At 39.4% G+C, this 27,570-nt stretch overlaps 1 protein-coding gene across 5 annotated transcripts in view; it reads left to right on the top strand.

The window, feature by feature from the left end:
- LTBP1 (latent transforming growth factor beta binding protein 1) overlaps positions 1 to 27,570 on the top strand; it is a 229,319-nt gene that overhangs the window by 126,846 nt on the left and 74,903 nt on the right. For all 5 annotated transcript variants that reach the window (XM_034659662.1, XM_011229803.3, XM_011229802.3 and 2 more), the window contains 4 exons: positions 7,287 to 7,409; positions 12,067 to 12,189; positions 16,199 to 16,321; positions 23,014 to 23,136. In XM_034659662.1, the coding sequence (XP_034515553.1) occupies positions 7,287 to 7,409; positions 12,067 to 12,189; positions 16,199 to 16,321; positions 23,014 to 23,136 (492 nt within the window). The remainder of the gene's footprint in view (positions 1 to 7,286; positions 7,410 to 12,066; positions 12,190 to 16,198; positions 16,322 to 23,013; positions 23,137 to 27,570) is intronic.

The following is a 27,570-nucleotide window of genomic DNA, read 5'->3' as shown; positions in this document are numbered from 1 at the left end:
CAAAGTAGAACCCAATAAACGTGTCTTCCCCTAACTCTCTTATCCTCCCTTTTACCTCCCTAATCCTGAAATGTAAGAAGTGCAGTAATAACTGGTACTTGTTTAAGTAAATTTTATGTTGAGTTTCTATGTATAACTGTCTTTGACTTTCTTTAATAAGTTCATTTCCTATAGTTCTTAACTCTCCCTACCTCATAGGAACTTTGTTTTATGAATCTAAGTAATCTTAATCTTATAGTTACCTTTCAGCATCTCAGCATTTTTATTTAGCTGGAATCTATTTCTTGAGAATCATAACGCTTTTCTCTAGGGTCATTGATCATCCCTAACAAATGTTTTACCTTCTGCAATACTACCATTTCCATCCTTTTACTTCATTTTTTGGGCCCACCTTCATAAGACACTAGATCTATCACCTGGTCGATGTAGGCAGCTATCCCTTGTTGCATAAACTTTATTGTCTTGCTTTATAATTGAGTCTGTGAAAGACTATGTGACCTGGGAAGCCAAATTTCTGAAATTTTTATCATGGTAATCCTTCTCTGTCAAACTGTAATTAAGTTAATAGTGACTTTGTGACTCCGATTTACGTTTTCTAAATGTAATGGGTCTTAGGCATTTGAAGAACTTAGTGTCATTTGATCCACCTGACAACTGGTTAGCCATAGTCTTAACCAAAACCAGGTGCACAGAATGTGCGTGGTGAACATGGAAAGCTCCTTGTTCTAGGAGTTCTTTGCACACTAGGATTTATCTTCAGATATTGAGAATCATTGTTAACCTTTATGGAATAGATGAATATTCATAGGCTTATCTGAAATTGAAGACTTTCATTCTACATTTATTTACTTTGTGTAAGATGGCAACAGAACTGAACATCTACCTTTTGCAGATATTAAATGTGCAAACACCAGCCTAATCCTTAAATCACTATAGCTAAAGAAGTCTTCTAATTAGTCATTGTGTTATTATCAAATACTTAATTATGTGCTTAATTCCAGAGAAGACTTGAAGTTGTAAATAAGCAAAACAAAACAGAATAGAATGGTGGTTATTGGTGGCTGGGAGCTGGGGGAATTGGGGAGATATTGTTTAAGGGTGCAAACTTGCAACTGGCAGGTAGATAAGCCCTGGAGATCTGTTGCACAGATTAGTGATTATAGTCAACAGTGCTGTATTATGGTGATTATAGTCAACAGTGCTGTATTATAAACTTCAAAGCTGCTAGCAGGCTAGATAATAATTATGTTCACAAAAAAGGGAAATAATTATGTGACATAAGAGAGACGTTAGCTAACTTTGTTAATCATTTTGCAATATATAAGCATGCCAAATTATCATTTAAACTTACCCAATGCCATATGTCAATTATATTTTCTCAATAAAAAAAGCAAACAAAACACATATTTTGAAAGCAGGAAACATACCTGTGTAAAGACAAATTACCATAATAACAAAAAAACTTCTCTTACGTCGCTACAAAGGGCTTTGACTTCATTATTTTATTTGATATGAGGGCAATCATCCCTGTAGTACAGATATAGAAATTGATTCCCAAGTAGGTTAATGGGCTTGCTTATGGTCATAGGTAATAAATGATCAGAGCTAGGACATGATCCCAGGTCTTTTATCTCCAAAGCTAGTGTTCTGTTCTATACACTACTGCACATATCTCTTCCTGTACACCCAAGAAAATAAGAGAACAAAGCAATATGATTAAGATAATGAGGAAAGAAAAGTTCATAGAAAGAGAGATGATCCATATGGGTGGGAATCATCCCTTGCAAGCAGCAGTAAGAATGGCTGAGGGATTCTTGACTCTAGGATGGCAGTCTCCACTACAGATAGCCCCAGCTGAGTTTTGCTGAAAGACAAAATGTTCTTTTGGAAAGGGGAGGTAGGAAGCAGTGATGTGATAGGATTAATGGATTGGTTTTCTGAGATCATCTTTGGCTCTTTATCTGGGATGTACATAGCACTGGCTGTTCTCCAGTTTTGAAGAACAGTGATGAGTCTTTGAGGGATGTGTAACATATTTTTGTAGGCTGCACTGCTACTGCATATCTTAACTTGGTCAGACTTGACAGAGGGTGCCTGAGATCCTGAGGATTTACTGTACCACGAGTGCAGGCAGTTCCATCACGCTGGCCTAACCAGCATCAGTATCTGACTTCACCATGCTTCCTTTTCTGTCAAATATGTTCCGCCATCATCTTTACTGTAAAAGGCAATGTATACAGAATAGTTGAGGGATCACTGAAGTAACGTCAATTTGGGGGTGGGGAGTAATCTTGTATTTTCCTGTAGTCATAATGACAGAATAAGATGTTAACTTTGCATGTCAAATGTTGCTCACTCATTGAAGTTTGTGGTGATCACTAAGGAATTAAATGAGACTGAATGGCCTTGGAAAAAGGACTGATGTGCAGTGTTGAAAGATTCATTTCCTTGCAAGTACGGGAAGTAATGCAGGTAAACTGTTGCTCTGGAACCAAGGTTGCCCTGACCAACCTCAGGGAGCTGATGGGTGAAGTAGAAGGGAGTAGCATAGCCGTGGACTGACTTGTGTGAAGTCAGCCACTGAATACCCTCCGTATCCCCAGAGAGGCACTTCAGGCTATCTTGTGTTTCCCCAGGAGATCAGGAAGGGAAATTTCAAAAGGGTTCCTGACCCAGAGAAATCACATCCCAAGGCAATGAGAGAACTTGCAGGTGGATTTGCTGGCCAGCTGAAAGTCATCTTTGTAAAAATTGTGGAGAATGGAAAGTTGCCAGAGAGCTGGAAAGAGATTAATGTCCTCGTTTCCCCCCGAAGAAAAAAGAAGCTGGAGTTCAGGAACTAATGACCACTGAGCTTCATATTAATCTTGACAAAGAACCGTAGGCTGCAGGATTCAAATGATGAGGTGAAACATATTTTTTTTTGGAATTTATTTATTTATTTGAGAGAGAGAGGCAGAGGGAGTGGGAGAGAGAGTCTTAAGTAGATTCCATGCTGAGCATGCAGCCCCACGCAGGGCTCGACCTCATGACCCTGAGATCAGGACCTGAGCCGAAACCAAGAGTCAGACGCTTAACCAACTGCACCACCCAGGCACCCCAAGGTGAAACATTTTAAAAGAAAAAGATGATCATAAGAATCAGCCAGGGTTGGGGTACCTGCATGGCTCAGTTGTTTAAGTGTCTGTCTATGGCTCAGGTCATGATCCCAGGGTCCTGGGGTTGAGTCCTGCATCAGGCTCCCTGCTCAGGGGGTGTCTCCTTCTCCCTCTGCCTGCCCCTCCCCCTGCTTGTGCTTTCTCCCTCTCTCTCTCAAATAAATAAATAAAATTTAAAGAAAAGAAAGAAAAAGAAAGAAAGAAAGAGAAAGAGAGAAAATGAAAGAAAGGGAGAGAATGAATGAATCAGCCAGGGTTAACTAAGGACAAATCATGTCTACTGCTCTGACTGCCTCTTCTGACAGGCTTCTGAGAGGAGCAGATCATGAAATCCTACAGACATGGCATATCTGGTTTTCCACAGGCCTCTGTTAGAGTCTCTCAGGGTGTTGTAGATGACAATGATCAATTTGGATTGGGTAATAGTATACTGGGGTGGATTTCTAAACTTTTGAACGATCATATTCACAAAGTGCTGACCTCATAAACCCCTGGCAATTTCCTTACTGTGGGAGGTTTAATTAATTCATTGAATAGCAGATGCCAAATTATGTTCCAAAAGCCCTTTGGTAAATTGTATTTTGGGAGTTTGGAACACATTTTTCTGTGGACACAGTGTTTTTCATGACGTTTCCGTTTTGAACTGATGATGTGTATGCATCACAAGAATTTGGGTAATCTGACTCTCGTACAAGATGGTAACTCTAGAGTAAGATGAGATTTGAGCTCCAATACAGAAAACCAAAGACCTAACCATCTTCCTCTGCAGCAAGGGTAAGAGGCTATGGGTCTTGGGTGGTGGGGTAGGTAGGGACTACCTTGTTTCCCAAAACACTGATCCTCCCAAGGGTTTGAAGTGAGAACTGAGGGAAGGCTTTCTGTTGATAACACTCAGGGTCCCACAAGTTTATATCTTTGACTTAATGGAAAAACGCTGGAAACCACTGAGAGTTTTCAAAGGAGCAACACCATTGATTGTGTTTGTATTTTTGATGACTCTGGCTACCAGCTGGATAGTGGATTAGAGAGGGTAAGACTTGAAGTAGAGAAACTATGACGGTAACCCATGTGAGATAGAATGGTGGTAGTAAGAATGAAAGGAAGCAGGTGTATTTGAGAGATAATGGGAAGATAGAACTTATATGACTATTACAAATAGGATGTGGGGAAAGAGGAAGAATAAGAAATCAAGAAAGAATGACTCCCAATTTCTGACTTGGGCATCTGAGTGGATAGTGGTATCGTATATTGACCTAGAGTAAAAGAAACACAGGGGGAAAGATGAGTTTTGGCTGTGAAGACTCGGAGGTGCCTATGGGACATCAAGGGTAAATGTCCAGTGCACTGACCAACTAGATTGTGTGGGTCTGCAGTTTAAGAGACAGGTCTGGGTGAAAGATGGAACGATGAGTTTATTTCATTCCTTTTACAACCATCAAGTGAGGCCCTATTCCAGGCATCTTCCTACTATATATTCTGTTTTTTTAAATTGAGGTATGATACGTCTGTAACATTATATTAGTTTCAGGTTTATAACATAATAATTTGATATTTGTATACATGACAAAATGGTCACAGTAAGTTGAGTGAATGTATCACCATACACAGTTCAGAATTTAAAAAATTTTTTTTCTTACGATGAGGACTTTTAAGATCAACTCTCTTAGAAGCTCTTAAATATGCACTGTGGTACTATTCAAGTATCTTATAAGTATCAAGTATTTTTTAAAAAGATTTTATTTATTTATTAGAGAATGTTTGCAGTGGGTAGAGGAGCAGAGGGAGAGGGAGCAGACTCCGCACTGAGCACAGAGCCCAATGCAGGGCTTGATCTCACAACCCTGAGATTACTTGAGCCAAAATCAAGAATTGGACACTTCACTGACTGAGCCACCCAGGCATCCTAGTAACAAGTATTTTAAAAGTATTTCATGAATGATCATCTGTACTGTCTGTTAATTTGCTTTAACTAGAGAAAATATGGTCTTAGAAATTGATTTTGTTGTTATATTCTGCAGCCCTATAAGTCACATTTCCCAGTGCATGAATAATTAAAGAGAACAATCCATACATTTTTCAACTTTTTAACAGTTTTTAAACCAATCCAGATACTAGACATGACATTTTAACGTTGCTGTCTGGAATTTACATGCCTAGTGTCTAAGCTCATTCTGCCCCATTATTTACTTTGGCTTCAGCATTTAGCCTCTTCTTTCAACTTGTTGCGTTTGGTGTTTATAAAAGTGGACTCCCGCAACCAAAGAAAGGACGGACGGTGAGTCCATCTGGAAGTGCTATTTTCGTGGTCATAGAGTAGGGTCAGTTCACCAGAATAAGTGATTTTGCAAAAGCAAGGTAGAGCACTCAGACAATGCTGGTTGGCTGGCTGTTTCCAGTGTGCATGTGAAATGGATGCTGGTGTGCACGTGTGCTGACACACACTGTTGCCCCATTTTGGTAATACTCTATTTCTAGATATCATTGTAAGAAAACCAGAATACAGTTTTAATGAAATGTCATGCAAACAAATGCAGTCTGAACTCTGGAATGCCGAATTAGAACTAGGTCTCTGATGTTCATGTGTTTGCAACTCCCTGCCTGTTAATATTAAAAGGGTGGAAAGCTTTATTGCTTTCATGGCGAGCATTGCAAAATGCAATGGGTGTGGTCAAGAGCATGTTCTTCCGTATTGTTGGTCTGTCTTATGATGAAGATGCCTGGATCAAGTTACAGCCTGGTGTAGAATTAAGCCTAAATCATGATGCTGTGTGTAGTTTCAGCACTTAGTGGTTTAAATTTTTCCTCTTAAAGGGTGTTGGTTGTTCATGCTACACAGTCTTCTCACAGCAACATACAGTGGACTTACCAGAAATACTCAGATGGGGCAATGAACTCAAGTTTTTCTTTTTGAATTAGCAATATTCCTTTTTTAAAAAGATGTATTGGTTTTAGAGGGAGAGAGTGAGCGGGGGAGGGGCAGAGGGAGAGGAAAGAATCTCAAGCCGACTCCCCGCTGGAATTCAACCTTGATCTCACAACCCTGAGATCATGACCTGAGCCGAAATCAATCAAGAGTCGGAGCATAACCAGCTGAGCCCCCCAGGCACCCCTGAATATTTCAGTAAGAATGTAATGAATGCTGAATGAAATCAATGAACACTTTGATGATTTTCTATATAAATGCTGTGTTAGCACATAATGCTGAATGAAATCAATGAACACTTTGATGATTTTCTATATAAATGCTGTGTTAGCACATAATAAAAACAAACATTCCTAATTCTCTCTTCAGCGGTTTTATATCACTCCACTTAACTTATGTGAATAGAAACAGGTCAAAAGGATGGGCTTTGGAGTTAGGCTGACTTGGTGCACTTATGAGCCACCAGTTTCAAACCATGTGGCCTTGGGCAGTCTGTTGGAACTTCTTCAAATCTTGGTTCCTTTGTTGATGAAATGGTTGGCTTGTATGGCTCCTGTTAGGATTAAATAAGCGAATACATGCACAACCTTTCCTGCTTCCATGCAGTAAGTGCTTGGTGAAGATGTCTCTACCAGCTTGTCCCCTACCTTCAAACTGCCCAGTGGGCTTGTTTGTCCCCTAGGCTGGTTTTTATAATACTGATTCAACGCCATCTTTGAACATTTTATCAGTTTTTTTTTTTTCCCACCTTTCTGTTAAGAACTCTTGCAGTTTCTCCAGGTCCTGAGTCCTGTCTTTGGTTTTAGCTAACCCTCACTTGCTGCTGCACTCCTCAGTTCCCTAGCTAGACCTCAGTACCTCTTGGACTCTTTGGAATACTTCATTGTGTAGGGATGCTGCTCTAAAACTGCCCTCTCTTCTGCCCTCCCCTGCACAGCGAGCTTTCTATGGAATTGATTGACAAAGCACGTTTGGTTCCTTTTTTGAGTTACTTTGCATAAGGTAAATCAAGGCATAAAGCTATCATACATGCAGCTCACCCCAGAGCCCCTGTTCCTCCTTTGGGCTGATTTGAAAGCTTCTCTCAAAGAATCCGTGTTTGAAGATGCGCTCTATTTTTAGCCAAAGTCAACTTTATTCATGTTTTCTTTTTTTCTCTCTTTGTCTTTGTGGGTTTTTTCTCCCCTTCTGCAACATTCTTCAAGATGTGGATGAATGCCTGGAACCACAGATCTGCACAAATGGTACTTGCTCCAACCTTGAAGGCTCCTACATGTGTTCATGCCACAAGGGTTATACCCCGACGCCAGACCACAAGCACTGCAAAGGTAAATGCTGTGATCAGATTTCTCCTTTTTGTTTGAACTGCATTTAAGAATATGTTAGAGTAATTAGCTTAGAAAAGGGAACCAAAAAGAGAGAGAGAGAACCGCGCTACCTGTCATTTATTTTGACTGAACTACTCAGAGCACATTTTTGTTGGCATCTTGGAAAGTCACTCCTCATTGTGGTTACATCCAGACCATATCTATTTACATAAAGGAAAACAGCATATTTTTAGAGAGCTTCTATAAACCACAGATCTATTTATTTCATTTCTTCTCATTATAAAAACAATACACACAGTTCCACAACTCTGTAAATATACTAAAAACCATTGCATTGTACACTTTAGATGAATTATGTGGTGATGAATTATATCTCAATAAAATTGCTAATAAAAAACATTCATCGTAGGGGCACCTGGGTGACTCCGTCCGTTAAGTGTCTGGCTTTGTTTCAGGTCATGATCTCAGGGTCCTGGGATCGAGTCCCACGTTGGGCTCCCTGCTCAGGGGAGCCTGTTTCTCTGTCTGCCCACCCCTCCATGCGCTCTTTCTTATTCCCTCCCTTTCTCTCTCTCAAATAAATTTTAAAAATCTTTAAAAAAAAAAAAACTCATTGTAGAAAATCTAGCAAACACAAAAAATAAGCAAAACAAAAATACCAATTTCTCAGTCTCATCAATAGTCCTATCTCATGGATATTTTCTGTCGCTAAGATAATGAATGTACAATTTTGTATCTTGCTTTTTGTCACTGAATAGTATATCATGAGCATTTTACACATCATTAATAACTTTTCAGATATTAATTTTGAAAGCTGCTCAATAGTTCAGTGTATTACTATTTCAGCATTTTATTGCTGTTCATGTGTTAAACAACCACATTTTCCCCCCAACTTCTCATCATTATGTAAAAAAAAAAAAAACCTAACAAGCATTTTTTAAATAAAACTTGGTCTGAATTTTAGGATCATTTCCCTATTTATAAAAATGGACTATTTGGGTAAAATGTTTTTAATGTTTTTTATTATTTTTACAGAACACTTAATTTCTAATTTTTAAAATGTGTTTCTTTTCATTCTAAAAGATTACTATTTATGCTTAATTCTGTTAATTCCCTGGACACTTCTAATTATTACAACATTTATTTCATATGTTTGTTAAGCATTTTGAGTGTGTGTGTGTGTGTGTGTAAATTCATGTTAATATCTGTTCCCACTTACCAGATTTTTTAATCAATCTATATGAATACTTTAATACATGTGTAAACCTATGTACATGTGTCTGTGTATTACAAATACATTTTGGGGTGTATATTATTGTAATTTGTCCAGGGTTTCTTTAATTTTTCTTTGCATAACTCTTTTTTTAAGTTTAAATTTTTTCTGTGGTGAAATCTGTGGATGGCTTCCTTTTTGCTCCTAGTGCTTTATACTTAAAAGCATGCTCTTTGCAGCAGAAGAAGAGAGGAAATTAGTGAAGTTTTTCTTCTTTCTGAAGTGTCTCAATGAAAGTGAAGGATGTAGGGTGGAAGTTAATTTCTCACCATGGTAGGCAAGTAGTAAACAAGTATCTTACTGTCTTGTAAGAATTGTAGCATCTCCCACTGGCAGTAGCCAATTCACCGACCTCTGCATTGGGAGCCCAATTCTTTATGTACAGTGGAACACTGGCCACTCCCAGCGGAGCAGGTCAGGTGGGCGCATCCTTTTCCTGCCAGCCCGCATCGACAGCCTTCCTACCAAGCTCTTCTAGTGACTCACCTTGCAACCTTGGATAAATAAACTTAGATTTCCAGGTCTCATACCAGCTCTAAAATTCAGGGATTGGACTCTTTGGAGGGACAATGCTCTGAGTAAACGCATGCTGGGTGAATGACTTATAACCACTTTCTTACTCTTTCTTACTCAGCTATCCCAGCTGAGCCTGCTCCTTTGTAAGAAGGCTCCCCAGCATCCCCAAATTCACACCATCAGTGGATGCCAGCCCTAGGAGCATTCATTTCCCCTCCTACGTGATGCTCTGCTGGGCTGCTGGAGAAGCTTCTCTTTATCCTTCCCTTCCTTTTGGGCGTATCAAGGAACCCACATGTTCCAGGCCCTGTGTTCAAATGCAGATGCTACTGAGAGGTTTAAATCTCTCAAGGGACTTTTATTGGTTGGAAAAGATAGAAACCTACTACAGATAATTGTAGATAATAAAGTACTAAGTGTGAAGGTTGACAGTATCAGTGATGTCATGGGAATATCACGTACCCCTGACATTATGTGAGGGCCAGAGTGTTTCACCTCTGTATTATTCCTTCCAAAAACTCATAACCCCAGTCTAATCATGAGAAAAACATCAGAAAAATCCAGACTGGGGACATTCTATAGGACTCTGGCCCATACTCTCAAGACTGTTAAAGTTGTGAAGAAAGGAAAGACTGGGGAGACAGGACCCCAGGGGTCCTGGGGGGGATCCTGGATTGGATCCTGGAATGGAAAGAGTGCATGAATGAAAAGACTGGTGAAACCCAAATGAAGTCTGGAGTTTAGTTTAAAAAGGAGGAGTGCAGTATATCAGAACCTAGCTCGGACACTCTCAAGTGTGAGCTTGGATGAATGTTCTTCCTTTGCTAAGCCATGCTTGCTCGTCTGTGAAAAGGCAACAGTAACGGTAGCTACTCAGGTGGATGTGAGGATTGTGTGAAAAAATACAGAAACAGAGATAATGTGCGAGAAGGAGCTAACACAGGGACAGTCTGACACGTAGTTAATGTTGTTATTCACCAAATCATAGGCTTGTACAAAGTTGTGTTAAAGCCAAGAAGTGTGTGGCTGATTCCGCTCGCATGCTGTGGGGAAAGCTTCCCAAGGTGCTGCTGTTCAAGCTTGGTCTTAAAATTTTGAATACAGAGGGGAGAAAACCTTAGGGGGCAGAGAAAGCAGCACATGTCAAAGGTTGGAGGTGGAAAAGGGCTGTTTTTGCCACTTACCAGTGAATCTTGCCCCCTCCTCTGGTTTTCCTGGTGTCTGCATTACAGTGTGGAATGGGGTCAGGCAAGATCACCATCTTCTGCTCTAGAAACATACACATACACTGATTATTTTCCTTACTCCCCAGTCAAAGCCTACCCTTTTTACGGTAATCAATTATATAACACTTTTTTCTGTAATTATTTCAAAATCTTTCCCAAACCACCTCAGCTCACTGATGTCAAATTCTTCCCAGATCTTAAATCTGTCCCTTTTCCAATATCCCAGCAACTGCCAAATTTCACCTTAGAGCTAAATATTGACTTTGTTTTCACCTCACTCAACTTTTTTTCATGTTGTAAATATGCTATCTAATATATTAATTCAGTACTTGTTTCTTTATTTCTTTTTTTGTATCTGTGTTTTTCTCTCTCTCTTTGTACCTTTTAGCATTATATGTCCTAAATTTATAAATACCTGGAGATAGTTTCTATTTTAACTCTGAGCTGGATTTGTCATAGTGATCTGTGTGAAAGTCCCTTAAAGAAATCCTTTTCAGGGATAACGATATTTTCTGTTTATCTCTTGGCACAAAAGAGAGAAGACATTTGTCCTGCATGCCTGTTTTATTAGAAAGCATTCCTTTGTCATAGGAATTTTGTCCCTTGTCAGAAAAGAAAAAGGCTTTTTTTATCTGTAGAATTACACTGCCTCTGTCCTCGTGGTCATTTTAAAGACCCAAAGATCACCTTATTCAAGATAACTGGGTTGCGTCAAGTTGTTCCCAGTGTGTGTGTCATTACTTATAATGAATTATTTCTGACAGTATTCCCGACATAAATGAGGAACTTATGTAAGATGTCTGGCATACCCTGACAGTACTTGGAATAGAGGGTATATTCTTGCTGTAGACATCTTCACATGGGAATGCTTAATTTGTCATCTTCTTTGAGAAAGTCAAAAAGAGTCCAAGGCACTAAAAATGTTGTCAGACATTACGTGAGATCCAACCAGCTCCACACACTGTTGTTGGTCTTAAGTTCTTGAACTGGCGTTTCAAGTATTTAATAGAATATGCTGAAAGGAAATGTGGTGTAGGCTGTTCTTTGCTGTCGACCACTCCTAAAGCTAATAGACTTAGAGCATTTGGAAAGGTATAACATCGTTCTGAAAGTGACATTCAGCTCGTTTATTTAATTTCTCTATTGGCAGTCAGTAGCTGGCAGCCAGGCCTTACTGTAGTGTTGATCCATTTTATTTACAAATAAGTGGAACAAAAGTTTCTAGTAAACCAAATTAATTTCTCTAAAAAATTAATTAAAAAACGAATTCATGAGCTCCAATTACATTAACAGTTTATGTGAGCTATTTCAGGAAACACAGGATAATGTGACACCTTGCTTACATCAGGATATAATTCAAAAGATGAATGCCGCATGAGAGGCTAAGAAATATGGCTTTGCCCAGGAAACGGGTATTTGTTGGTCGTCCTCGAGGGGAAGGACTGTGCCCCAAATGGAGTTCTCCTGGCAAAACCTTTCAGACGCATTTTAAATAGTAAGATATTTTCAGAGGAAAACAGTAGTTAGACATTGATCTTTAGGACATAATTTCATAGCTTGATTTATAGGCTCGAAGTGTAGGTAATGGTATGTTCTAGATACAGGCCTAATTTAAAATAATTGTCACTGTTTCTATTCACAGATATCGATGAGTGTCAGCAAGGGAATCTATGCATGAATGGACAGTGCAAGAACACGGAGGGCTCCTTCGTGTGCACCTGTGGGCAGGGGTACCAGCTGTCAGCAGCGAAAGACCAGTGTGAAGGTAGGAGCGTGGCTACATGAACTACCGTGGTTTTCATTTAAGGCCCTGGCCTGAAAAACGATACTCAGTAAAGGGAGCGTCTTTCAGAAACTAACTGGATGGTTGCATGATAGTGCCAGAAAGCAAGGGACCTCAGCTTAAGTCAGAAAAGTCAAGGACACAGGATGACAAAAGGGTTAAATTTGAAAAATAAGGTGTTTGTGATTAGTGGCTGAGCATTTGTCTTAGGAAGAAAAAGCATTGCTCTCTGTGTAATTCCTTGCTGCAGAAAATCGGTTCTATTTAATTTCATTTGAAAGTTTTACCTACTCAGATTTCAGCAATTGGAAGGTTATGTATCAGCCCAGCATTATACTGTGGAGTGTTAATGACCTTCGTTTTTGAGTCTACTCCCCTTTTTAAAATTTTTCTTTTTTAAAAAAATTTTACTGAAAAAGACTTTTCAGCAAGACTGAAAAAAACAACATCCCTCTTATATCACAGATAAAGTTTGTGAAATATGTCCTGTTCCTACCGGTAATAGTATTTTGGATCTCGCTGAGGTTGACCTTAGACTTAAAAAATATATTTTGTCGAAACTCACACAGAATTACTTCACTTCTCAGTAAGTATATGCTGCCTGAACTTGAAGATATGATGGTATCACTGGTGACAAGCACAAATGTCTAGAGATCTTGAAAAGAAAGTTCATTTAAATGTCGTTTATTTAAGAACAGAACAGATACTCTATAGGACCAATAAGGAAACAAATCATGTCTGTGTCTATATGTAAACTTTGACTATTTAATGAGTGCAGATGTCTTCTGAAATGCTATTATAAATGATGGCATTATGAAGAGATTTACCAATATCATCATGGCCTTCCCTAGTTACCCCTTTCTTGAATAAGGAAAGACATTACAATTCCTAATCTAGAAGTTGAGAACACACATAAGCATACTCAAACACACAGATAGGGGCGCCTGGGTGGCTCAGTCGTTAAGCGTCTGCCTTCGGCTCAGGGCGTGATCCCGGCATTATGGGATCGAGCCCCACATCAGGCTCCTCTGCTAGAAGCCTGCTTCTTCTTCTCCCACTCCCCCTGCTTGTGTTCCCTCTCTCGCTGGCTGTCTCTCTCTCTCTGTCAAATAAATAAATAAATAATCTTTAAAAAAAACCACACAGATAAATTAAGTAATTTGTTCTAGATTCTACAAGTCCATCTCAAAGTTTTTTATTTTGTGACTCCTTTTTTTTTCTTTTTGTATAATAGTATTTTTTTTATTATATTATGTTAGTCACCATACAGTACATCCCTGGTTTTTGACGTAAAGTTCGATGATTCATTAGTTGCGTATAACACCCAGTACACCATGCAATACGTGCCCTCTTTACTACCCATCACCAGCCTATCCATTCCCCGACCCCCCTCCCCTCTGAAGCCCTCAGTTTGTTTCTCAGAGTCCATAGTCTCTCATGCTTCATTCCCCCTTCTGATTACCCCCCTTTCTTTATCCCTTTCTTCCGCTACCAATCATCCTAGTTCTTATGTTCCATAGATGAGTGAAACCATATGATAATTGTCTTTCTCTGCTTGACTTATTTCACTTAGCATTATCTCCTCCAGTGCCGTCCATGATGCAGCAAATGTTGAGAAATCATTCTTTCTGATAGCTGAGTAATATTCCATTGTATATATGGACCACATCTTCTTAATCCAGTCATCTGTTGAAGGGCATCTCCGTTCCTTCCACGATTTAGCTATTGTGGACAATGCAGCTATGAACATTGGGGTGCATATGGCCCTTCTCTTCACTACGTCTGTATCTTTGGGGTAAATACCCAGTAGTGCGATGGCTGGGTCATAGGGTAGCTCAATTTTTAACTTTTTAAGGGACCTCCACACTGTTTTCCAAAGTGGCTGTACCAACTTGCATTCCCACCAACAATGTAGGAGGGATCCCCTTTCTCCACATCCTCTCCAACAATTGTTATTTCTTGCCTTGTCAATTTTGCCATTCTAACTGGCCTAAGGTGGTATCTTAGTGTGGTTTTGATTTGAATTTCCTGATGGTTAATGATTTTGAACATTTTTTCATGTGTCTGTTAGCCATTTGTATGTCTTCATTGGAAAAGTGTCTGTTCATATCTTCTGCTCATTTTATGATTTGCTTATTTGTTTCTCTCGTATTGAGTTTGAGAAGTTCTTTGTAGATCTTGGATACCAGTCTTTTATCTGTAGTGTCCTTTGCAAATATATTCTCCCATTCCGTGGGCTGCCTCTTAGTTTTTTTGACCGTTTCCTTGGCTGTGCAGAAGCTTTTTATCCTGATAAAGTCCCATAAGTTCATTTTATCTTTTGTTTCTCTTGCCTTTGGAGATGTATCATGAAAAAGGTTGCTTTGGCCGATGTCGTAGAGGTTGCTGCCTATGTTCTCCTTTAGGATTTTGATGGATTCCTGTCTCACATTGAGGTCTTTCATCCATTTGGAGTTTATCTTTGTGTAATGGTGTGAGAGAGTGGTCAAGTTTCATTCTTTTGCATGTAGCTGTCCAATTTTCCCAGCACCATTTATTGAAGAGACTTCCTTTTTTCCACTGGATGTTTTTTCCTGCTTTATCAAATATTAGTTGCCCAAAGAGCTGAGGGTCCATTTCTGGGTTCTCTATTCTGTTCCTTTGGTCTATGTGTCTGTTTTTGTGCCAGTACCATACTGTCTTTGTGATCACAGCTTTGTAGTACAGCTTGAAATCCGGCATTGTGATGCCCCCAGCTTTGTTTTTCCTTTTCTGACTCCTGACCTTAATTAGCTAAGCTAGAAAACTGCAAATGAATGCATAATAAGAGAAGAGGTCTACAGATCGTATAATAAGGCTATCATACTCATAATCCTTTCTTTTGAAGAGCCTTTGATGTCACTACCAAAAATAAGTCAGATATGTGCAAAACCACCCACCAAATTATCCATAGGGGCAAATCAATTTTAGGTGCCAAATGCCATGATAATCAAAATGTTGCTGTAAGCAGAGCGAGGGAGAGCAGAGTCATGCAGGATCCCTGTGGAAACTAACGTCTGTGTTGACTCTTCTAGAATCCCATTGCCAGAAGTAGGTAAATATACTCAGATGTGAAGAACAAAGTCTGTCAACAAACAGCCTGCTCACTGTAAAACACTAGATCATCTAAGTAATAAAGGATGTGGTAGACATAGTCCCACCCTGAGGAAACTTAAAATCTGATGGTGAAAATAAAATAACTGAATACTAGCAGTATATCATTGTGCCTTCTGTTGTGTGGATATGACGCATGTGTGTGCTTCAGCCTGAGCTCGGGGCTGGGGTTACAAAACAAATCATCTCCAAGCTGAGGCTATGTGGGTCAAGGAAGAGAGAGATTCAATGGCAATGCAGAAACCAAATTGGCTGAGAGGAGGGAAAAGCCATTAGATTTGGCCAGAAAATCATAGAGAGAGAGGGAAAAAAAAGGAAGCCTAATTGCTAGGGGCCTGAAGGGTATATGTTCAAAAAAGAAATGAAGGTGTTTATGCCATGATACTTTACATCAGGGGTCAGCAAACTTCTCTGGTAAAGGGCCAGATAGTACATGAATTTTTGGTGCTATTTTCCAATAAATCTTTGTGTACAGGAGTAGGCAGTGAGCTATAGTTTGCTCACCTCAGCTTTAGACTGTTATAAGCCTAAGTGCTTTTAATCTCAGTGTTCTCTTTAAACATATCAAAGAGAGTCAAGAAGCTAAGTTGAGGTTTACAGATTGCAGCAAAGTATTTGCCACTTATCAGTGAACATTGGCATTGATATATACAGATTCTTAGCTTACTGGTTAAGATTTTGAGTTCATCTGGATATTTCCCTCCTGGGGGATTCATGACCTTTTACTAGAGATCAGTTTAATTCACACAACAAAGAGTCTAATTATAAAGTAGATAGTTTATTGACTTCTTTACATGTATGATTAAAAATATTTTTAAAGTACCACATATACAGTTTCTTTTTACTCTCTTGCCTGTAGATATTGACGAATGTCAGCACCATCATCTCTGCAGTAATGGACAGTGCAGGAACACGGAGGGCTCCTTCCTCTGTGTTTGTGACCGAGGTTACAGAGCATCCGCCCTCGGGGACCACTGTGAAGGTGAGAATTGCTCCTGACTGCACAATCCCAGAGACATCTGGACATCATCCTGGCTTTCTGTCCTTGAGTCCAGCCTTTTGACCTCACAGTCAGGACATAAGGTCCTGGCAAAAACATTTTCCCCATGGTCACACAGATAATGAAAAGAAGCCAGTAGAATCCAGGTTTTCCTTGCACTGCCCAGCGCTGTGTTTTAGAAGAATGATGCCGGCTAAATGAGTAAAGGATCACTTTCACTTTTCTCAGCTTTAGGTGGTTTATCCTGGGTATGTAGTTCTGAATGGTAATACCTTATTTATGCAGGACCAGCGTCCAAATAAGTAAACACAAGTTAATTTTCCAGATAACTGGAAAGTTTTTAAGAGCTAAACTTTAATTCAATTTTGAGCGTTTTGCAGAAGTATTTCTAAAAGCTACCCCAGGTGTCCAGCATGGTGTAATTGTTAACCACCCACTGCCCCCATGCCTGCTGTTCCTCAGAGCCTTTGGGGTGGTCAGGGCTGCTGAGCTGGTCTTTCACCTGTGAATTCTCTGTGCTCATTGTCTACCCAACTCACCGTTTTTTTTTCCAGTTCGTCCTCTGATGTCCCACATGTAGACCCTGTCAGTTGTGAAACCAGAAATGTGAGCGTGGCAGGGTTGTGCCTCACATGAGAGCTAGAGTTTGTGAGTGAGGGGCTGAATCCCACCTTGGAGAGAAGCACATGAGCTTTTTAGTGAGTGGTTTTGTGGCACAAATGTGACACACATTGAAAAATGGCCACGATACTTTCTCACTTGTCGGTCCCTCTTGGTTGGGAAAGATCCATTATACTTTATAGCATCCTACTTTACTGACCAGAGAACTTGGCACAACCAGGGAGAACCTTTCCAGAGGGCATTTGGGGCAGTTTCAGAGGCCTTAACATTTATGTTATTGCTGAATAAGCAAATCATCTAGGATTTGATCCTAAGGTAATGATGGACTTCAAAGGGCTAATGACACCAGTGAAGAGTCGTAATCAACATACCTATTAAAAAATAGGCAAACAAGTGATGAAACAAAATAATGAAATTTGATTGAAAAACTGTGTATCGGGAGCTCTGTAACTTATGGATAACTGTTAATGATTCAACATAGTGGCTTTCCAAGGTGAGAGAGGCAGACGTGTATCTGGGGACCAGACATGCAAGAACCTCTTGCAGAATAAATAGGTGACAGAGCACATGCTAAGGCCCTGAAAACCTAAACTGACCACCAGCATCTCTTCTGCCCTAACCCCTGACCGACCCAGAGGGGAACCAGGCCATTGATTGGTCCTCAGTAGAGGTTATGTTGCTCTATTTTGGCTGTTTTATGTGTTGCCTGTCTCGTCAGAAGTCCAGGATTTTTATTCTGTCAACATCAACCGCATGAAAAGCCAAACAAAGACTTTTTAGCCAATTTGCTCATCATTGTTAATATAGATATTCAGTAAGAAGGCTTCTTTTGGAGTGTATAATTGGTCTTTTTTCTCTTAAAGTCAGGGCTAATTTCCCTGCTGTTCTAGGTTATAAATAGGATTGGAGTCCATTCAACTAATTCAGTGCTGTCTTTGAAACTATAATAGCGCTTCAGCCTGCTAATTCCCAACTAGTAGTGTTTCCGACCCTCCCCAGTGGTATTTTGCTGTAATTAACTGAGCTGTTGCTGTTCACATGCCTCTCACAGCTGTGGGAGGAAGAACCATCTTTCTTGTTGGCTTTTATATTTAAATGTGTAACTTTCTTCTAATAACTCTGCCAAGGCCTTGTTTTCTTGAAGTGTTATCCTACAGTCCTTCTGGAAGTCAGAATCAGAGTCAGAATCCCAAGTATTGTGCTAATTTCTGTGTGTTACTTGCTCCAACATGCTCAGTAGCCACTCAGTCTGTGAAGGGTGGCCTCCGTTGTGCTGGTTATTAGATGTCTTGGCACCTCAGCCTTCAAAGGCTCTGCCTCTGACCTGTTTCCTTTCTGGATTCAGTCTCTACTTCCATGCCCACCTTAGCACCTTCCCCAGCCCATCACTATGATTGCTCCATGCCAGTCCCTTGCAAAGCCTGAAAAAGAAGATTTATGATTTACTCTGCCTTTCTGTGGCCTCTCTCTCTTGGTCATTTCTTTGTGGACCAAATAAAAAAAGGTGAGAAGAAGTGCTAGTATTTGTCTCCTTACGATATTTCTTTCCAAGTCAAAATCATTCATTCTTTTCATGTGTGCATTCCACAAATATTTGAGGGCCAAGGATGTACCAGGTATTGTGCTAGGTATAGGATATACAGCAATAAACCAAACAGACAAAAATCCCTCCCTTTGTAGAGCTAACATTCTAGTGAGGGAGCTATGCATGATAAATAAGTAAAATATATAGTTTGTTGAGTGGCAATAAATGCTATGGAAAAAAATAAAAGGGGTTGTATGGGGAGTGTGGAAGGGGGGAGGGAGCTGATCTTACAGAGGCAGGCAGAAGGTGCCTTGAGATCATGGCATTTGATTATTTATAGGAAGACCATTCCATTCAAAGGAGTAACAGATGCCAAGGCGCCAAGAAATAGGTTTTGTGGAAGAGGTTCGGAGTTTGACATGGGCACTTTAAATTTGGGATGCCCATAATGAGTATCCAAATGAAGATATCTGAAAGGCAGTTGGACCTATGTGTGTGGAATTCAGGGGTGAGTCTTGGGCTGCGTGTCATTAACACGTAGACAGTGTTTAAGCTGTGAAATTGGATGACATCATCAAGGGAGTCAGTTTAGCTAAAAGAGAAAAGGGGTCAAAGATGGAGTCCTGGCCCCTCATTTATAAGTGAGAAGGAGGATAGGAACCAGCAAAGGGGATTGAGAATAAATGGCAAGAGAGGAAGGAGGAAAATCAAAATCCAAGAGAAGAAAATATTTCCGAGAGGAGAGAGTTACGATCTGTGTCAAACATTGCTGCTAAGTGAGATGAGGACCAGAATTGACCATGGGGTTAGGCAGGGTGGGGATCCCTGGTGACTTTGACCAGTGCATTCTTAGTGAAGGTGTGACCAAGATTGACATTGTTTCCTTAAAGCCTGTTGCCCAAATGCTCGAAGGGCTCTGTCTTTCACACCAGCCTAGGCGGTGTTTCAGGACCATCCCATGTTGGGATGTTCAACCTACTTTTTGTTCAACCACCTTTTTTTTTTTTTTTTTTTTTTTTTTTTTTTTGCTTTTGAAGATAGCAGTCCTTCAAAAAAATTTAGATTAAATCAGGTTCTAATAAAATGCACTGAATTTTCAAATCTATATGATCATTTATAAACACTTAGAATCATGTTTCTTTTCCTCACATAGGTTCTCTTAGATTTTGAAAAATGAATGAAAATCAAATGGTTTAAAAGTAGCATGAACAAAGCTGATGCCCTTTCATTTTGCTAAGGCAAACATCTAGGTAATGCAGTGTTTCTCTTGTCGATGAAATTCATGTTCTCAGGACTCTCCAACTTTTTTGAATTGAGATTTTTCACATGATGCTAATGTTCAAATATGCCTTTCCTTGGTTATCTCTGTTTCCTACAGAATAAGGAAAGGTATCTAAAAACTGACTACATAACACCCACGAGAATAGCTGTGGAGCTGTCAGAATACATATGGAAAGTTAGTGCTCTCATGCCTGCCTGTGGGAACGTAAAATGGTGCAGCCACTTTAGAGGACCGTTTTATCACAGTTTAAACTTACTCTGTGACCCAGCCACTCCACCTCTAGGAATTTACTCAAGGAAAATGAAAGCCTGTGATTGCACAAAGACTTACACATGAATGTTTATCAAAATTTTATTCATAATAGCCAAACTGTAAACAATCTAGGCACTCATCAAAGGTGAATTGGTCAACAAATTGTGGCACATTCATATGATAGAAGACTGCTCCGCAATAAAGAGGAGAGAGAGGTTGGTACACACAATACCCTAGATCAGTCTCAAAAACACTGTGCTGATCAGAGGAAGCCAAACAAAAAAGGGGCACAAGGAAACCTTTAGGGTGATGGAAGTGCCTACACCTTTTTTTTTTTTAATGGGTGGTCTAATATATTCACTTAATACATGTTTTATGGCAGAGATTCACGCACAGTAGACCAGCATTTATCCCCATTTGGCACAATCATTATTGAGAATAAATCAGAGAGTTGGGGCTTATGAATTATTTTCATAGAATTTATATCTAAAAGCCTATTCTCTATTAACTTTGTTTCCACTTAGAAATCTTGATACTCCAAGCATCAGTTAGCTGATGAATAAAACATTCTTTGGCATGGGAATGAAACCTAAAGGTTTCAGACTTCATGGGAGACACTGATTCCTGCATGCTCTTCTCTGTCTTATGCATAATTTTCCTTTAGTGTCCCTTTCATGGCATGAGGTTTAGTAAGAATGGATAATCCAGGGCAGACTGGAAAAAGAGTCAAAGGGAAGTATCACCAAGCCTTATGTTAGTAACTACAGAATAACATTCTTACAGAGATATCTCACAATTCCTTAAAAAATGATTTCATTTGCAATGATCTAAGAATCTAGTAAAGGGATAAAGAAATGTCTATGCTTTGATTGTGATGGCGATCACGAGAATGTATCTACATTTGTTCAAACTCATTGAGCTAGACTCTTAAAATTAGATGCATGTATTGTATGTAAATTATATTTGAGTGAAATTAGAAAAACATACTAAACAAGAAGGGGTAACCCACTTTAGTTGTGACAAAGTCACGTCAGCTATGTTTCATGTTCTAGGATCAGTATTCAGAAACATTTTAATCTAGGGGGACAGCCTGACTTGTGTTTCTTTTGGTGGAATGAAATTATAAGGTGCTTACTTCTCTTTTATTTGCCTCATGAACGGTACAGAAGCCAGTTAATAAGTGGATTGGGTTCTATGAGGAAAATTTAATTTGGTGTGCCAACATTTTGAACGAGACAGTGAGGAGATTGAGACTGCAACCGTCTCCATGTTCACTTCTTCCTGGAATTTCTCTTGCATTTTCGCAGCAATCATAATTATTGGCAAGAAATGCCATCATATGCCAAATTCTGAGAAAACAAGGAAGGTTTTGTTCCTTAGCTTTCTTCAGTGCTAATAATTGAAATCCTGCACAGACAAAAGAAGAGGGAGTCATGGACTGTGTTAGGAGTAATGAGCTCTGACTGGAAGTAAATGTGGTAATAAACAGCCCTCGTGAAAGATCTGCCCAGCATTCACGCAGTGAGGGGGGTCATTAATTGTCTCACATGCGCAGTCAGAACTCATTACTGGTTACGTAAACCATGTTTAGTTGCACATGTGCTATAAATATATGCATTAAAAATCCAGTCAACCTCAAACCTATTGGTGATAGCTGCTGAGTAAGTGACTTCAATGGAGCTTTTGATCTTGCTGATTCCCTTTCCCGCCAAAAGGCCCCTTCTCCCCCTCCTCTACTTTCTACCCTGCTGTCCAGGCTTCAAGTAAATCCCCTCTGTTACATGAAGCTACCTTTGGCCTTTAAGACATCTCTTCTCTAAATCCATGTGATACATGAAGTTGGTACCATTCTTTTGACAAGTAATTATATATTTTGGCAACTCTTAGGTTGAATTTTTTTGGACTTAGAAAGCAATGTAATATTTTGTGTTTATTTTTATTAATATAATTTAAATCATTTCTGTTTGGGAGCAGAAATCAAGCCACATAATTTAGAATTTTTCTTATAATGCATAGTACAGGATCTTGTATAAATATACTCAAGATATTCTTTTTTTTTTCTTTTTTGAGAGGGAGAGAGAGGTGGGGGAAGGGCAGAGGGAGAGGAAGAGAGAGAATCTTAAGCAGGTTCCATGCCTAGTGTGAGCCCCACGCAGGATTTGATCTCATGACCCTGAGATCATGACCTGAGCCAAAATCAAGAGTCAGACACTTAACTGACTGAGCCCCCCAGGTGCCCCCGCTCACTTTTTTGTCTGTTTGTTTATTTATTACGTATTTTTTAGAGAGGGAGACAGAGGAGGATGGAGAGGGGCAGAGAGAGAGGGAGGGAAAGAATCTTAAGCAGGTTCCACACCCAGTGCAGAGCCCGAGTTGGGGCTCAGTCTCAAGACCCTGAGATCATGACCTGAGCCAAAATCAAGAGTAGGATGCTTACCCAACTTAGCCACCCAGGTGCCCCTAGATGCTCAAGATATTCTTAAGATTTATTTATTTTAAAAAGATTTTATTTAAGAGAGAGAGTGCGCACAAGCAGGGGGAGGTGCAGAGGGAGAGGGACAAGCAGACTCCCCACTGAACAGGGAGCCCGACTCTGGGCTGGATCCCAGGACCCCAGGATCATGACCTGAGCCGAAGGCAGATGCTTAACTAACTGAACCACTCAGGTACCCCTCTTAATACATATTTAAAGAATATTTTCATTCCCTGTTGTCATCAAGAACATAGCCAAGTAAATTGTTTAGTATAAGACTTTGATGTTTTCTCTTCCAAATTTCATTTGATGTTAAAACTTTATTAATTGTTCAAGGCCAAAATCCTTTCAAAATGTTTCATTTTTTAAAAATTGAAAGTTAAAAAGCTGTCTTCTATTACATCTTCCTTGTGGAAGGTGTAAAATAATGTTCATTTACATGCTTTTTGTGTGTAAGAGTAACGCTTAATTTTTTTAATATAGCTTATTCTGTCTTTTACATTGTTAAAATTGACTTACAGATATCAATGAATGCTTGGAAGACAACAGTGTTTGCCAAGGAGGAGACTGCATTAACACTGAAGGGTCATATGATTGCACTTGTCCAGATGGTTTCCAGCTAAATGACAATAAAGGATGTCAAGGTACTTCTCTCATTTTTGTCCTGATTTACATGGTTGTTTAGTTCTGTGATGCTTCCTGATGGTAGTCTGTGGCTTTACCCATTTATATATATAAAAGAACTATGCCAGCTTAGAGTTTTAAAATCTCTTTCTTGGGTCTGCATCAAGTATGGGAAGTTTTCACTTTGCAGTCCACGTTAACTGAAACTCAAGCATTTTGGACCTGTGTCCTAGCTTTGCAAGCTTCCGTGGTAACTGAGATCACCTGTACTTTGCTGTTCCTTCCATGGGCCAATCTTGGTGCTAGATTAAAAATAATCTTCTGGCTTTTTTAATGTCCTTCATGGGTATATTTCATTTAGTCTCATAGCTGGTATTTATCCATCCCTTCCTTGGTCTCTGTTTTTATTGTGTATCAAGCTTTTTCTCTTCCTAAAAAAACCTCAGTGATAATTTGGTCAAAATTATAGAGGTATAGAGGAAAGGATTTTATTATTTCTTCAAACTGCTATCATATTTCATCTCCCAAACAAAAGTATAGAGGACACAAGGTACTGATAAGAACACAGCACCAAACACAAGAGCTTTAATTGAATACCTACCATGTGCCAATTACTGTAGATACCTCATGGATTTGTAGAGAATTTAAGAGGCAGCTTATATCCATTTTGGTAGTTTGCTCTTCCCAGTAAGTAGTAGAGCTGACATTTGATCCCAAGATCTTTCCCGCTGTTCTTCCCTATGTTGCCCTACCAATTATTACTACATTTATAGCCAAAAGAAAGAAGACTGTGAGATTCAGTGCTTTTCCCCCAGTATAGCACACTGAGTTATTGGTGATGCTGGGACTAAAAAATCAGATTGTCTAGATCCTTCATCTCAACACTTTTAGCTCTACCTGGCTGCCCTCCAACTTTCCCTTTTTATTAGTCTTAAGAAATCCATGCCTATTTCTTCCACCAAAGACTCTCACTTATATTTACCTTTATACTTATTTCCGCTACTTGGATAATTTTTTTTTCCTAATTGTTCCCCCTCCATTAGCGAACTCTGAAGTATATCCCAAAGTACATATAAGTACACGTTGTTGGAATTCTCCTTTTTCCACTGCTAGTGGACATGAATAACTATTAATTCTAGATTGTCATCAATTGTGTCTTCTCTCATATGTCCCAAATGTATAGTACTTGAAGGGGAGGATGGTGTGCACTGTCTAAGATATAGCCCTGGAATCATACTGTACCCTATATCTGTAGAATTATCCACACCCAGCTCTAGGTGACTGTGATACAAAAGACATGGGCCTTTGCCTCGATATCTTTTTAAATTAATTTACTTACCGATCTCAAGATTTAGCTATACTGTGATGTACCTCATTTGATGTCCTATATTCATTTGCCATTGTGATACAGTAAGGTGAATTTAAATTTTTTAGTATTTTCAATGCAGAAAGTAAGTGTGCTGGGGTTTAATGCAATAGAGAAGAAGTATTTGGATTATAAAATTATTGTGCGAGTATTTCCATTTTGGGACTTTGACATCTTCAGATGAATCTTGATTTATATAAAAATGCCAAGAGTTGCCCCCTAAAAAGCCCCACTATCCTGTTTTTATTACAGACATTTAGGTTTAAAAGCAGTACTTTCTTTTCTCGTTGCTCTCCTCCACACTTTTTGACCAAATACAGGCAAACTAAGTCTTCTATAAATGGACAATGATTTCATGTTACAGATTTCATAAACTTGTAGAGTTAAATCATAAGGAGGTAATTTAGTCATCTGATTTATTAATTATACTACTGTCTTCTCCCAGTATATTAAATTTGTGATTTGATATCAACTCTAATATGTCTCTTCTCCAAATATGTTTTATTAACTGTAAATCCTTATTAAACTGACTTCATGCTCTGTCACATTGGTGATTCCTGTTTTCCAGAATAAATTAATATGTCTGCTTGAAGGATTTAAATCCAAACAAACGAAAAATATTCCTGAAGCAGGTTTTAATTCCGTTTAGAGTATTATCTATGAATTTGCTCCATCACCCACCTTCTCCGATTAGAAGCTGTTTATAATGGCAGTGTACACTCATCTTTTTTCTAAATGCTCTCCTTGGGCTGTGTCACTGGAGGCAGCCTTCTGATCTTTCATTCCACCTCAAGTTACTAGTCTACTCCTGTCTAATCTCATGGCCAGATCACATTCTGTACATAGGCGTAGAGTTCTGAGTTTGTTTTAATGCCGAAAATGTGATTGATGCCAGTGCTAAGAACCATGGGACATATATGAATCACAGTGTGTGATAGACATAAGCTTTAAACTTTACCTAATAATTTGAAGATAGTTCCATATTCAGTAAGGCATTTTCAGCTGGAGGTGTAAGAGTCTCTTCCCCCAGCAAAATTAATGCTGATGTATAGACAGCATGGAAATTCCATGTTAATAGTCTCTGTAGGAATGTGACAGTGTACATTTGAGATTCAGAACACACTTCAGTTTTGCGTTTTGACTTACACATGCCAAATTGTGAATTTCTGTGGAATCTCGGACCCATGAAAGAAATCCAACTTAAATACAGTCTGGCTTTCAGCTGAGTTACTAGCAGCATAGTTTAGAAATGCCTCAATAAGTACAACCCAAATTGAATGCATATGTTTCTCTAGTTCCAGATATTCGTGTTGTTCTTTCTTAGCGGTTTCCTGGAAAAAAGTCTGGGAATTCGTCTTCAATTCCTGTCATCAAACTTTTTAGACAATTATTTGTTAATCAGTGACTTCTCTTGAAGCAAGAACTTCATGACATTATTCCCTATGCAAATTTGCAAGCTGGCAGCTTTTAAAGGACCACATTGAGACATAGGAGAAAATAAGGAGGCGGTTTGGATAACCTCTTGGGCTCCACAAGGTGGATATGGACCTTGGGCTTGACCCTCAGGCCAGTGGAACTTTGAACCTTGTTGCCCAGACAGAGGCAACTCGAGGCAGCAGGTTGGAAGGAAAGAATGAAACTAAAAGCCAGGAGAAAGTCAGAGTTCAAAAACGATAACCAGTCTAAGGTATTACCAGTGGGTATGGACAAATCATAAAAGGTGTCAGAGATTTTATAAAAGAAATTAAGGATTTCACAGGGTAAAGTCACATTGAGAAATAGTCAAGTAGAAAATGATTCATTGCTGTTCCTTGAAATAATCTTAAATTAGTGACAATAACAAGAGTGGGAGGATTGCTAAGAAATATGAGTAATTCCTGCTTGGTTTCTTATTTTGATTCAGCGGTGGATAGGCGAACTAGTCTGAATTATATGGCAGGTGGAATGGTAAAGAATTAAGGATTGATATAGACAGATGAATGAATCAGTGATATTGGCAGAATATCTGTCACACAATAAGGTGAATAGGGCAAAAAGGAGAGCACCAGGAGATCCTGGGTGCAGAGAAAGGGATGACTTTATGGAGGAAAACTGTAGGGTTGATGGGTAAGCATGGTCTAGAGGTCACAGGGAAGGGCTCATAATCCATACATTTTCCATGTGCCCATTAAGCTCTGCAACTATTCATGTTGGCTCCTGCCTCCCCTGTTATACTGTGAGCTTCATAATGGCGAGGGTCCTACCCTGTTCAACCTTCTCATAGGAAGCATTCAGTAAATGGTTTTAATTGAATTAAAGATGGACTTCTAAGAAGATGTATCAAGGACCTCTTTGCTGAGACATAAAGGAGACTTCAGGAAAGTAGGAAAATGGCCTTAGTAGGGCTCCTGCTGCAGGGTGCCAAGGACCTGTGAGAGTTTTCATGGCCCCAGTTAACTAAGAGTACCTTAAGCAATCATGGTTTAATTAGGAGAGAACGAACATAACAGACTTTGTGGGCAAACATCCCTAAAACACTATGAATGTGCTGTACTAGGAGTTGGGGACTTCATTCAAATATGGAGTTCTCTTCAAGGAGCCATCAGTATAATAAGGGGCACAGCTGAGGAAAACATTGATTAAAACACAGTGTGGATAGGTTATTGCATGTGTCAGTACTGGTGTGAATAAGTGGCCATTTCCAGGATTCCTTATATTGTCAGTGTGGGCACTTGTGTCCACAATAATTTGATAGAACATTTCACTTCATACATTGAAAGTGTTTAGGATTGCATCGTGACCCTGGCCATGGGGAGCGTATTACTCTTCATTGAGAACAAGCAGGTCTGCACAAGACTTGTGCTAAGATGGTTAACCACGTGTACAGCTTTATTTGTTCATGAGTGTTAATAATCATAGCTACCCCTTTCTGACCATTCATTGTATGTTAGGCACTGCACTAAGCCTTTGACCCTCATTCACTAATTGCATCATCACAAAGCTGTGCAAATGATAAAAACTCCCCTGATCTAAACAGCCTTCTTTTTCTTGCATTTTATTTCTTCTGTCCATTTTCAACCAGTTTTGAATTGGTGGTTATCTCATTTAT

This window comes from Ailuropoda melanoleuca, chromosome 4 (genome assembly GCF_002007445.2).
Source record: "Ailuropoda melanoleuca isolate Jingjing chromosome 4, ASM200744v2, whole genome shotgun sequence".
NCBI classification, from domain to species: Eukaryota; Metazoa; Chordata; class Mammalia; order Carnivora; family Ursidae; genus Ailuropoda; species Ailuropoda melanoleuca.
This window is presented reverse-complemented; position numbering and strand designations above follow the sequence as displayed.